At 44.8% G+C, this 12,964-nt stretch overlaps 1 protein-coding gene and 1 long non-coding RNA gene across 2 annotated transcripts; one reads left to right on the top strand and one right to left on the bottom strand.

The window, feature by feature from the left end:
- Window positions 1–598: 598 nt before the first annotated feature.
- LOC136766828 (uncharacterized) lies at window positions 599–2,490 on the bottom strand. The gene is made up of 2 exons (XR_010821779.1): window positions 1,214–2,490; window positions 599–1,093 (listed from the first exon to the last, which is right to left on the bottom strand). It is a non-coding gene; the product is annotated as an uncharacterized LOC136766828 (long non-coding RNA).
- Window positions 2,491–2,525: 35 nt separating this feature from the next.
- caap1 (caspase activity and apoptosis inhibitor 1) lies at window positions 2,526–11,367 on the top strand. Its single transcript, XM_066720650.1, has 6 exons — window positions 2,526–2,765; window positions 7,038–7,226; window positions 8,363–8,447; window positions 8,991–9,063; window positions 9,261–9,328; window positions 9,769–11,367. Exons 1-6 carry the CDS (start codon window positions 2,664–2,666, stop codon window positions 10,263–10,265), a joined length of 1,014 nt encoding a protein of 337 aa, XP_066576747.1. The 5' UTR covers window positions 2,526–2,663; the 3' UTR covers window positions 10,266–11,367.
- The last annotated feature ends 1,597 nt before the right edge of the window (window positions 11,368–12,964 follow it).

The raw sequence follows: 12,964 nt of genomic DNA, 5'->3' as shown, positions 1-12,964 counted from the left end.
GACTGAAGGCCTTTATTGAATTTAAAGTGTTGTGATTGGTCCTTTTTGTCGCCAACATTTCTGTAATATCCCCCCAAAAAGGATCATAATAAATGTATTAATCCAGTGCTGCGGAAATTTCTCAGAAGCAGTTTTTTTTTTTTTGGGGCTTTTTGATGGTTATTTTGTTTGGTTATTTGGTTATTTCCCATTTAATTTATAATTTAAATTTCCTCAGCTAAGTTTCCATGTTCATCTCATGGCTTAGAGATGGGGAATGAAGAATGCAGCTCTCTGACTCATCCAGCGCCCACACAACACACAGTTAAGCGGGTAAAAAATGACAGCGATGCTTGGGATGGGCATTAAACTGTTGTTGTTTTTTTCAGAAAGAAACAATCAAACTGAGTCATACGATGAAAACCACACAATTCAAAGTCTGATCCACATGAAAGAGAACTATAAATAAGGTCAGGGCCATTTCTAGCCTTTCAAGGAATTGATTTGGGGGCCCCTCACAGGCTTAAGCCCAAGTCTTGTAAACGTTTGTCTTAGCACACATATGTATGGACAAACACACCATGTACAAATATACATGTAAACACTAAAGAGAGACCTGTCAGCAGCAACATCTTTTATTATCAAAAGTCAACTGGAACACAATTGGAACAGCACAACTGCATTATGATATTTGTTCACTATATGACACTGTATGGAACTGTAACAACACAACCACAGACCAGAAGGCAACACAAAAGCTATTAAAAGTTCATTGACACACTTTCACACACTCCCATCTCGTGCTGGAGGTTTGACTCGTGCCGCGTTCCCAGCACTGGCGTGCTTTTCCCCCAGTGGGGTGCGTCTCCTTGTGAGGGGATCTGGTCTTCTCCACCAGGAGGGGCGGCACCAGCAGTCCAGTTTATGTCCGGAGTGTTTCTGTTTTTCTTCTCGTCTTCCATGGAGAGACCCTCTCCGCTCTTATAATCCCTTTTGTCCTGCTCGTTTGCGAGGCGGCGTCTGGCACAACACACTGTAGTTTTTTTCTGGAAGCTGAGTTTGTGGGAGGAACTCTTCGTCTGCGGCCCATTGCTCTCTGACTGGCTGCCCGATCCTAATGGGGGACAGACAGCTAAGTTTGGTGTCACAGGTTTGTCTCAGGTGAGACAGCAGTCCTCTCTGCTCATGCCACCCCTGCTCTCCTCACACCCCGACGTGATTGGCCGCCACTCACCACGCCTCCCTTTGGGCCTCTGACTGGACTCTGGGTTGTCTCTGGCTGCACTCTGGGTCGTCTCTGGCTGGACTGGTGTGTACCTTCTGGGTTATCTCTCTCTCTCTCTCTCTCTCTCTCTCTCTCTCTCTCTCTTACACTTACCTTGTCCACTGGCCCCTGAGGGCCCCGGCTCTTTGCCTCTAATGCATTCTGGATGCCCAGGTGTGGCTTCAGAGGCAGTTTAGCTCTGCTCTATGAGGCGCGTCTCCAATGGGGGTGTCTGGAACGCTCGGGAGGGGCAGATGGGGGGTCTCCAGCCTCGACCATCCCGCCTCTGCACCCCCGGCCCGCTCTCTCCCCCTCGCTGGTGCATGCGTCACTCTCAGATGTCTCCCAGGTGTGACCTGTGTCTCCTCTGGCTCACAGCGCTTCTCCAGGGAGGTCGATCCAAGCACCTTCACGTCCAGCTCAGGGCTCCAGCCTGGGCTCACCGGCAACGTCCATCTGCATCACTGGTCAGTCTGGGGTCGATGGAGCGCTGACCGCTTCAACCTCGATGTCCCCGACAGCTGGGCTTCAGTCCTCCAGTCCAACTCACACACATCCTAGCACTGTGACCCAATGTCTCTCACACTCACACACACACACACACACACACACACACACACAATTAAATGGTGGCAGTGACAAAACTACCACAACCCATTATATTAGTCATTAAACTGCTTATGGCCCCCAAAAGGATTGAAACACAGGGGTTCCCAACCCTGGTCCTGGAGGAGCTCCTACCCTGCTGGATTTTGTTTCAACTGAGCTCTCAATTACTTAATTGAATCCTTAATTGCACTAACAATCTGGTTAGATTTGACTTTTGAAATTGTGTAATAAAGGAGTTGGTTCATTATAAGTTATTTATACGATTCTACACTTAATTTAAAACCCCCACTGTTTACAATAATTAAAATGCTCTGATTTAGGAAACTATTACTTCAATTAAGGGTTCAATTAACTAATTGAGAGCTGGGTCAGAACAAGAACCTGCAGGGTAGGGGGTCCTACCAGACTGTGATTTTCACAGAAAGAGATCAATTGGCTACACAAGGACTACAGAGTAAACGGAAATGATCGATACTTTGAAATCTATTTTATATAAATTAAGTACATTAAATCACGAAACCGTTGCCTGTATCTACACGTTAACGTTGGTTACAGCAGGGTTCATTCTCACCCAAGATGGACGACAGGCGTGGGACAATCTAGTGCTCTCTTATATCGATGGTGGATTCCGTTTCGGCTGTGGCGCGATGACGTAAAGAAAGCGCGACAAACAATCGTTTCGAAAGCAGAGCTCGCGAACTGTGAGGCTCGCACGAACTACGCCCATCTTCATGTTGAATTGGCAACACTTTGTTTATTTTCTCACCGATTTCCAGGACTTGGACCGTGCTCTTCGTGGCGTGTGTTTGAAATGACAGGGAAGAAAACGGCGAAGGACAAGAAGAGGAAGCACTCCCACTCGGAGCCGCGCCATGCGGAGCGCAAACGGAGGAGCACGGAGTCCAGCGTCGAGGTGGGCTGTGCGTCTCACACCCGTGTTTATTTGATAAGTCAGGGTTTCAGATTATTTGTTTTTGCATTTAAAAATCTTCCTCTACCTCTGACACATTGCTAAATAAATGTCCAGTTGATATTTTATGTGTGTTACGTCATTCCAGAGCCTTCTGCCCCCACAAACGTGTTTATGAAATTATTTTCCGTGTTGTTCTTCTACAGCAACTCTGTACATCTCCAACAAATGTCAGACTCCAATAGGTCATGTTTTGCATCATAATACGGTTTAAACCTAATCGATGTGTTAAGTTTTAGCGCAGTTTAGCCGTGATCAGTTGTGATTACATTGGGTTTGTTTATGTATTGGGCTGTTTTATCCCAGTAATACAACATGAAACTGTATCACTTCAGAGCGAGAGCTTGTTTGTTTTTTGCAAAGTTTGAGGTGTCAGTTTAGTGTCCTAAGAACATGAGAAAGTGTCCAGTGGAGAGGAGGCCATTCTCCCCATCGTGCTCGTTTGGTGTCCATTAATAACTAAGTGATCAAGGATCCTATCCAGTCTGTTTGTGAATGAACCCAAATTGTCTCTTCAGCCACATCGCTGGGGAGTTTGTTCAGATTGTGACGCCTCTCTGTGTGAAGAAGTGTCTCCTGTTTTCTGTCTTGAATGCCTTGAAGCCCAATTTCCATTTGTGTCCCGGGTGCGTGTGTCCCTGCTGATCTGGAAAAGCTCCTCTGGTTTGATGTGGTCGATGCCTTTCATGATTTTGAAGACTTGGATCAAGTCCCCACGTAGTCTCCTCTGTTCCAGGGTGAAAAGGTTCAGGTCCTCAGTCTCTCAGTAGGACTTTCCCTTCAGACCTGGAATAAGTCTGGTTGCTCTCCTCTGAACTGCCTCTAGAGCAGCGATATCTTTCTTGAAGTGTGGAGCCCAGAACTGTCCACAGTATCCAGATGAGCTCTAACTAGTGCATTGTACAGTCTGAACATCACTGCCCTTGTTCTCAATTCTACACTTTTGACAATATACCCTACGACCCCGTTCACACTTGCGGGTTTAGGAGCCCAAGTGCGTCACACATGCTGACGAAAAGCCGGCCTAAACGCAATGCATGCCGGGAATAAACACATCTGCCCAAACAGACCAGTGACGCAGGACATTAGCTCTGCTTACAGGTGTCTGCGCTGTGTTTATAATCACAACTTATTAATATCGATTGGCTATTGTTCGGCTCTATACTTTATTTGAAAGTAATCTCAACCCTTTGCAGCCGAAGCTTTCTAAAATAATTAAACATGTGCTGGTTCAATGGGGAATCTAATTCATATATTTCCCTTTTCAAATGTTTATCTTCTCTTCTGCAAGTTTAAAAGTGTTGTTATACAATCCACCAGAAAGCGAAGCACCTTTATTAGCACATCCGCATTAAATCACAAGAAATCGTGTGCATGGAAAGCAGCCTCTGTGACGCGTCTATAGTGTCAGACAGCAGCGCTGCGCTCCTGCGGTTTCTGTTTCATCTTCATCCACATTGTAACGGCGCTTTCATTTCTGCATCGTCCCAGTTGTCTCCTCTAACGCCGGCATTTGTGACTGTACTGCTCAGCTCAATATAATCGCATTTCGGATTGCATAGTAAATAGCTGGTCTCGTATTAAAATGCACTGATTTGAATGGAAACCTGCTTCGGTTAAATGTATATCGTTTTAATGCAAAATTCGGATAATTAATAAAGTTATGGTCCCGTTCACAATTTCACAAAGCAATTTCCACGTGTAAAATGCATGCTGTTAAATTCCAGACTTCAATCATACTTAGTACAAGAACAAACAATAGCAAGTTTACCAGCTACACACTTTTATTTTAATCGACCAAGTAGTTTGAACTGTTTACATCATTATAACTCATCACTTAGGGCTCCGATTGCCCTGAGGAGGATGAGACATTTTACACTTAATCACTTCAACTCCAGATGAAAAAAATAAAACCCTTTCCAGGTACCAGATTTAGAAAATAACTATAATAATGATTTAAATGCCTGAAACTCAGTCTATCAAAACATGTGCCATCAGCGGCTTCTTTGTGCAATGTATTGACATGTTCGATACAATAAGCTTGGAAGACAGCGCTGCAGATGCGCTACAGGCTGTGATGGATCTGGCTGCGCAGACGCTGCTTCATTGCCTCTGTTCAGCACTTTTTGAACGTATCTCGACACAGCACTGCATAACTCTTTGTATAAACTACAACTAAACAAGCGCAAGTAATAATACAACTAGCAATTATAATATAAACCTATTGATATGCTTGTAAAAGTTGAATTGATTGCCGCAATAGACAGAAGACTTCTAGATGCACACAGATACATGGAGGCTGTAAACAGCAAGCGTTCGGATAAAAACGTGGCATGATCGCCGTCCCCGGATTGCAATTCACATTCTACAGTATCATCACTGGCTTTGGGAATTACATGAGACTACATGGTACTGAGGGTTTTCATTTGACGTGCGTGCATGGGTGCGTTGCGTACATCATGGTATTGAAGTGGTCAAATGATCAGCCCTGTAGTCCTTCATAGCGCCCAGAGCCTACGTACTTTTCAAAAGTCTATATCAAAAATTGAACTTGGAATTTAACACGCACATAATCCACGTGTCTTCCATCACGGTGCACGCATGCGCAATATACCACATGTCCACATCATAACTTAAAAAACACTTTACACTTAAACCCGAGTTTCCCATCTTAAATCAGTTAATTTGTTAAATGCTGCGACTGTCGGCACAAGCACTGGCGAGAAACCAGTTGATTTCAACCAAAAAGTCTAGTGTGCTTGCATTCAAAAGTCACTTAAGTTATTCTATTCCTTTGGAAAATTGCGTCTACCTGCGCCACGATTGAAGGATTACGTGCGTGTTTAGGAATGTCAAATTCGATGCTGAATTTTGGATATAGACTTTTGCATAATTAGCATGAGAGAGAACCTTACAGCAAATGCAACACTTTAGTCAGCGCAGTTTCATAACTTACACCAAAGTTGCCCTATTACTAGCAACGCTGCAATAACTTTCCATGCGTTTAGTTTCAAGTGCTCAAGCTTGTTAGTTGTGCTTTTTTGGAAAGCTAATTCTGATTCGCACAGCCCACAAAGCACTGTACAGTTATTCTCTCTCTCTTATTAATACCACCACAGTTCTGATGCTTTCGCCTGAGTTTTGTTTCATGCGGTGGCTGGCTGCGACCTGCAGGTTCAGACATTTTTCCAGTGAGGCGCACAGGTGGATGACACCAAGTGATGCATTACTGCCACCTACTGCTGTTCGAAATTAAACCGTTATCATCACACAGAGCTAGGAATACGGGCCAAGAATATTAGGCAAAGGGCTCGGATCAATTGTATTAATAAGAACGTCTTGGAGGCAACGTAGCTAAATGAAAATTCAACGGCTGAAATAGAAGTCAACGTATTTTTCTAGTCCAATATGTCGACTAATCGTTGCAGCCCTAGATTGGTATGACATTTGCTATCTTCCAGTCAGTTGGCACATCCCCTGTTCTGAGTGTCATTTGGAATATTTGAGTTCGTGGCCTATAAATCATTTCCCTCATTTCTTTAAGTACTGTTGGAAATATACCATCTGGCCCAGGTGATTTGTTTGTTTACACACACACACACACACCTGAGTGCTGCCTCATACCTTCAAGGTTTGCTTTTCTAAAATTGTAGACCATTGTTTTAGACTTGCTCCTTGTTTTTTGAAAGAATGCCTCAAAGCTAACCATACTGTGATCACAGTTTGCCATTGGTTCTCTAACTAGTGTCCCTCTGACTCTATCTTGGTCATTTGAAAAGATCAAGTCAATGCATGGCACTGTCCCTGGTTGGTTCCCTGACAAATTGAGTTAGAAAGCAGTCATTTACCATCTCAACAATTTCTATTTCTGCTTCTGTAGTCCCAAATGGGCTTTCCCAGTCTATGTTTGGGAAATTGAAATCCCCCATTATAACAGCCACTTCCTTGCAGTCCTGATTACATTGAACAATGCAACATCTTTCAGAATATCTGAGTTGTGTGGTCTGTAACACACTCCTACCACTAATACTCCAGATCTTTCATTCAGAAGTTTCACCCACAAAGTTTCTGTTTCGTTACTGGTGTATAAATGAGTTCTTCTTGTGTGAGAGGAAGTGACTCATTTATGTTACTGTAATGCATAAGCAGTCAAACTGTTTTTGAAAGTAAAGTGTGTTCTCTCTCTCTCTCTCTCTATTGTGCTTTTTCAAGCAGGATTTGAAACCGGACCATGTGAGCCAGGAGACAGATGAGCCCAGTGACATTGAAGAGGGAGGTTTAAATCTGAGTGTGCCCTTCAAACCCATCAGCGCCTATGTGGCCGACCGGCGTGAGATGTTGGAGCAGTGTTTCCAGGTGTTGGGCGAGACCAAGCTGAAGAAAATGCTGCCGGATGAGTTGAAGGTATTGGAACCATTTGTGCCTTTGCAGATGCAATCGGTCTCTTTCAAAATTACAATCAGGGAATTTGCTGTCCTATAAAGGTCTGTTTTATGTTCTGGGGAGATGCTTGTTGCAAAGTGCTCAGTTAGAGCAAAACATGTTTAATTATTAGTGATTGTCTATTGCAGTGGTTCCCAAACCGGTCCTGGGGGACCCCCTACCCTGCTGGTTTTTGTACCAACCAAGCTCTCAATTACTTAATTGAACCCTTAATTGAACTAATAATTTCCTAAATCAGAGACTTTTAATTATTTTAAACAGTAGGGGTTTTAAGTTAAGTATAGAATTATATTAAAATGTATTGAAGAAACAACTATTTTCTTACACAATTTAAAAAGTAAAATCTAAGCAGGTTGTTACTTCAATTAAGGTTCAATTAAGTAATTGAGAGCTCGGTTGGAACAAAAACCAGCAGGGTTGGGGGTCCCCCAGGACCGGTTTGGGAACCACTGGTCTATTGCCTATTTCAGGTGTTCCTAACCCTGTTCTCTGGGGACCCCCTACCCTGCTGGTTTTTGTTCTTACGGAGCTCTCAATTACTTAATTGAACCTTAATCGAAGTAACAATCTCCCTAGATTTGACATTTTAAATTGTGATATAAATAGTTTTTTTAAGTTTATGGATATTATTAGTTCAATTAAGGGTTCAATTAAGTAATTGAGATTGGGTAGGGTCTCCTGCAGGACCAGAGTTGGGAACCCCTGGCATATTTAATATAAACCAACACACATTCACTGTTACAGCTGGTTTCACAGACCATGATTATCTGTAAGTAGTCTTGAACTACTCTTATACCTAAAATAACACCGGCTAATCCTATCCAGGTCCTTGAAATCAGTCCATAAGAGTTTGAACAATAGTCTTCAAAGGCCATTGACTCCGTCCCCAAGATGTCAGTATTTTCCTGTTTAACATTTCAGGATTCGAACTTTTTTAATCAAACCCGGAAAGAGGTGTCAGATGAATGGCATCAGACTGCAGCTCCCGTGCTCTTGCAGTTCATTGCGCTCTGTCTCTCTGTACCCGTGTCTGTCCTCATGCAATGACCTCGGTGCGCTAGACAAAGCCACGCGTGACGTGGTGCTGTCGTTCACAGGGCTGCTCCTACGATGAGATCAAGACGCTGTGCTTGGAGCAGCTGCAGCAGCTCTCCCAGAGGAACCTGCTCCAGATTCTTGAGGGTAAGATGCTTTGAACTACATCTGACAGAGTTTGAGGGAAGCTGGGGGACTTGGTTGGTACATTGCGGAAGGTGCTGAAAAGATGGGGGCTCGATCTTCCCAGTGATTTTAATGGAGGTTTTTAAGCGAGTGGCAGCAGACGTTCATATTGTACAGCCGAGAACAGCAGGGCATTAAAGCGTCGCTGAATCATTCTCTCCATCTCTGACCGCCACATTGCTGCATCATTTTCTTTCTCACCCAGTTAATGTAATTCAATGTGCCTTTACTTTATGCCGTCAACCCCGTCTGTTACTCTGGGTGCAGAAAATAACCCGTTTACCCCGTAAGCCAGAGGGGGGGGATGCCTGTCAATAGAGTAGCGTCCCGCAGAGAGGGAAAATAACCATAACACATCAAGATAACGTTAAAATGTGGAGAGATGGCGGCAGAGATCCACACCGCGGATTCACAGCAGCTGTAAATGTGAAGTAATGTTGCATCTCTCGCATCTTACCCACTTTTTCTCTTTTAACTTCACACTCACCCGCTCATCTCCTGAAGGCGAAGACGTGGTGGGAAATTCAGACCTTGACGATGAGGAGACGAGCAAGAGGAAGTCTGAAGCGGAGAGCCAGTGAGTCATTCCTGAGACGGCGGGGCATTTGTGGGAAATAAAACCCCAGGGTTTCCTTTGTCACGCTGAGCTGCAAGGCTGTTGGCATGACCGTGTTTTACTGTGAAGCTGTAATTCAGGGTGTCTTTAAGTGCGTCTTTCAGGAAATGTATGTCGTGTAACACACAGTTGAAGTAACGAGCGGTTCTGTTCGTTAGGCAGGACAACAATGTGGATTCCACGTCATCTCTGAAGGACAACGTGGAAGTGGAAGAACTCAAGCAAGGTATGATTATTTATTTCTAAGCAGACGCCCTTGTCCAAATTTACAAATTCAGTTTACACAAGTGTGTATGAGAGATACAATAAACAATATCTTGCATCCTAGAATGAAAAAGCTGATCAGTGCAGACAAGAGTCTCACAAAGTGCAATCTTACAGGAGAATGAAAGACTCAGTTACAAGTAGAGTCTGAAAAGATGCGTCTTGAGCAATGTTGACGAGGGAGCCATGCAGGGGGTGACTGGTTGTGAGCTGGAGAAGCCTAAGAGTAATAAGTGTAGGCTTCAGATTAAAAGGTCAGGACAATAAGTGATATCGTACCTTTTCAGGCCTGTGCGGTGCCCTTACAGTAAACCTGTGAAGGCAGAGAGCGGCGGCAACGCGCCATTGTCGTGCCGCCGCTCAGACCCGAGCCTCAGACCTTCCTTCTCGCTCTCCTCCCAGGCGGCGCGTCGGGGGAGGAGAGCGATGCCCTGAGCATCAACGCCGACGCCTACGACAGCGATATCGAGGGGAGCAAGGAGGAGGCGGAGGAGAGGAAGGCCATGGAGGTGGTCGTGGCCCTGGCCCCCGACCCCGACCCCGAGCCCGTGCCAGTGAAGCCTGCAGACCCCAAGAAGGAGCTTCAGAAGGACATTGAGAAGAGCGTCAGTGAGATCCTGGCCTTGGCCGCCGCAGGCCAGGAGGAGCCCAGTGAAACGCCTGCGCCCCCGGCCTCGCCCGCCGCCCTGCCCGTGCCAGACACCCCGGAGGTGGTGGCAGCCGCGGTGGCAGACATGGCGGAGGTCCCCGTCCCGCTGGGCCCCGCCCCGATGGGCCCCGGCCCTGTCACGCCCCAGCCCTCGGCCCAGCAGCTGGAACTGCTGGAGCTGGAGATGAGGGCCAGAGCCATCAAAGCCCTGATGAAAGCCAATGAGGTGAAGAAGCAGGCCTGTGGCTGAGGTCCCTCCAGGTTCGGGGCCCGAAGCAGGAGAGAGACGAAGGGCCACTTCCTCAGCGTCAGTGACTCTTTAGTATGAAGTTCCCCTGAATTCGGTCCTCGAGGGCCGAGCCCAGCAGGCTTTTAAATCATGATCTGCTCGTGCCAACCAGGTGACGTCTCGTCCCTGGGGGACTGGAGTGGAAGAACGACATCATCGGGGATTATATTCCAAACCCCTTTTTTAAAAAGTCTAAAACCTGAGGTTTTCGTAACCGTATCAAGGCCTAACCTCCATTGAAGATGTATATTTTTCTGCTGATGTTTTTACACATGTGGTTTTGCACTTCTGCAAGTCAGGACCCCGTTGGCCGCTCAGTGGAGAAGCTCAGCTGGTGCACGCAGGCTTTTTTGTATTAAAAATTGCGGTAGAGAGAATAAACTGTCCATCTATATCCGTTCTGTACGTTACATTCCCCACCGTGTTTTCTCACGACATCTCGCTCAAAACCCATGAGCAGCTTTCGATAAGAGACAGAGAAATCCAACCGCATGTCAGACAGTACGAATACAGACTCAATTCACCCTTTTAGGATGAATTTGCCTTAGTACCAGCCAAACACTGTCCAGCCCTTCCCTAAATAAATACTGTTACAAAGTCTTTTTTTTTGTCATATTTCTATTAAAACGAGGATCTTGAGTGCGTTGGTTACATTCGCCCAAGAACTGTGTTGATATTAAACTGTAAACTGTAACTTTTTTCAGATGACTCTTCTGTTTCTCCAGTGGACGTTATATCTTTAATGTTCGTTTTCTCTGAACTCAATAACGTGGGACATCGTGAAACTGGCCCAGGGTTTGATATTGTTAATGATGCCTCATTAGTTTATCCCCTGATCAATCCAGAATCCCCCCCCCCCCCCCAACCCTCGCACATGTCTGTAGGTGCAAGAGATCCACACAACCCCGTCCAGTGTTGATAATTAATATCTTTAAAAGCATCCCAGAATCTGTTGAATATTAAAAAGCGTACAGAGGGCAGTGTATTGTACAGAACACTTTATACATCTGTGCCAGACAGGAACTTGTAAAAATGAATAAACTATGTCTGCTTTTTGCTTGTCTGTTTTGTGTATTTTGTGTATTTCTTGTTGATTGTGTTTCATCAGGGATGTTTAATTGACCCAAATTGAAGAAGCGGTTATGAGTTATTTATTTCCCCCCAGGAGAGCCGTGTTCCTCCACAGTTGTGTGTCCTGTTGTGCACTTGGGCAGCTTTAACCATCTTGAGTCCGGAGATGATGCACGTATCAGTCCAGTATTTTCATGATATGCCTGTGCGGGCAGCTGTACACACTCAATAGAAGAAGAGGAGATTAATTTGTAAAAATAAGAAAAAGTGAATCTTGAAATGATATGTCAGTTATAAGGACTGATATTACAGTTTTCTGGGTTTGTAACATAAAATAAATCTATTAATCTTGCTCTGTCAAGACTAATCTGTCATGTATTTAACATGTATATATTCATTCCCTGGTTGTGTGTCTTGTCAAAGCCATTGGGTTACCTGAACAGACCCCTGCCTGCTGTACCCTTTCAACGTGTGTGGTGGCGCCACAACCCTGCGTTTCTTCCTTTGGGTAATTTGATGGCGAATCAAACCGCAGTTTGCTTTTCTGCCAGATTCATCCCAGAAATTGCACATAGAGATGCAAAAGTGTTCCTTCTGTAGTTAGTTTGTCCATTCATGTGTATTTCTGTTGAACGTTTTTAGCCGGTTTCACATAACGGTTGTTGGATAACCTTCCAAGCTGAGGTTTCGAGAAGGTCGGCGGACTTCAGTTCCTGCAGTGTGGGTGTCAGCTTCGTGGTATCTGTTCCGTTGTGCGTTCCTCTTTCAAAGGGGCGATACTGTCAGGTAATGGATCTATTTATTGGCATAGTGATAGGAACTATCACACCCCCCTACTCACACAGTCATGCCTTGGAGTTTTCACGCCCTTGCAGTTTCAGTCATTATGTAAATAAGTGGCGGAGACGAGCTGTGTCGTTTCAGTATGATAATGAGCGTGTGAAGTAGGATCATCCTTTGAACGGGACTGCAGCCCTGCCTCCGTTTTCCTCGGCCGTTCTCCTGCAACGCCAGCAAGATCTGTTCACATCCGGAGGCACAGAAATCTGTGATATGTTTTCTCAGCTACAGTTCCCCCCTCAGCACGGTCATGGCCGGGGTTGCCAGACACTTCTCTCAAAATTCCCCTACTGGTGGGGAAAAATAAATATCCCATCTTCTGCTGTTTTCAAAAATGTTCCCAAATAAGTAAATGTGAATAAACAATACCATTTTTTTTGTTCAGACTATTATTAGGTATATGAACAGATAAAATGTGAGAATAAAAGCAATTGCCAATGGAAAATAATTAAACAGAACAGGGCTTTGCAAAGATATTATGTTTGGTCATCTTGGGGCAGGTTTTAGGTTGACCCGACAAAAATGTATTGTGGTTGTGTTTTCTTGAAATAGGTTTTATATAAGAACAAGTAAAACTGTTGAAGTTCTTATTTTACACACTGTGCTCATATTTTATTGATGATACAACTTCCAGGCCCACCCCCTAGTTTTTCACCCATGGCTTTGACTTTCCCCCACAAATGGGGGATTTCCTCCCCAGTCTGGCAACCCTGGTCACAGTGGATATTTTACACACTGCTGATGGTTCC

Source organism: Amia ocellicauda, chromosome 13 (assembly GCF_036373705.1).
Source record: "Amia ocellicauda isolate fAmiCal2 chromosome 13, fAmiCal2.hap1, whole genome shotgun sequence".
Classification (NCBI taxonomy): domain Eukaryota; kingdom Metazoa; phylum Chordata; class Actinopteri; order Amiiformes; family Amiidae; genus Amia; species Amia ocellicauda.
This window is presented reverse-complemented; position numbering and strand designations above follow the sequence as displayed.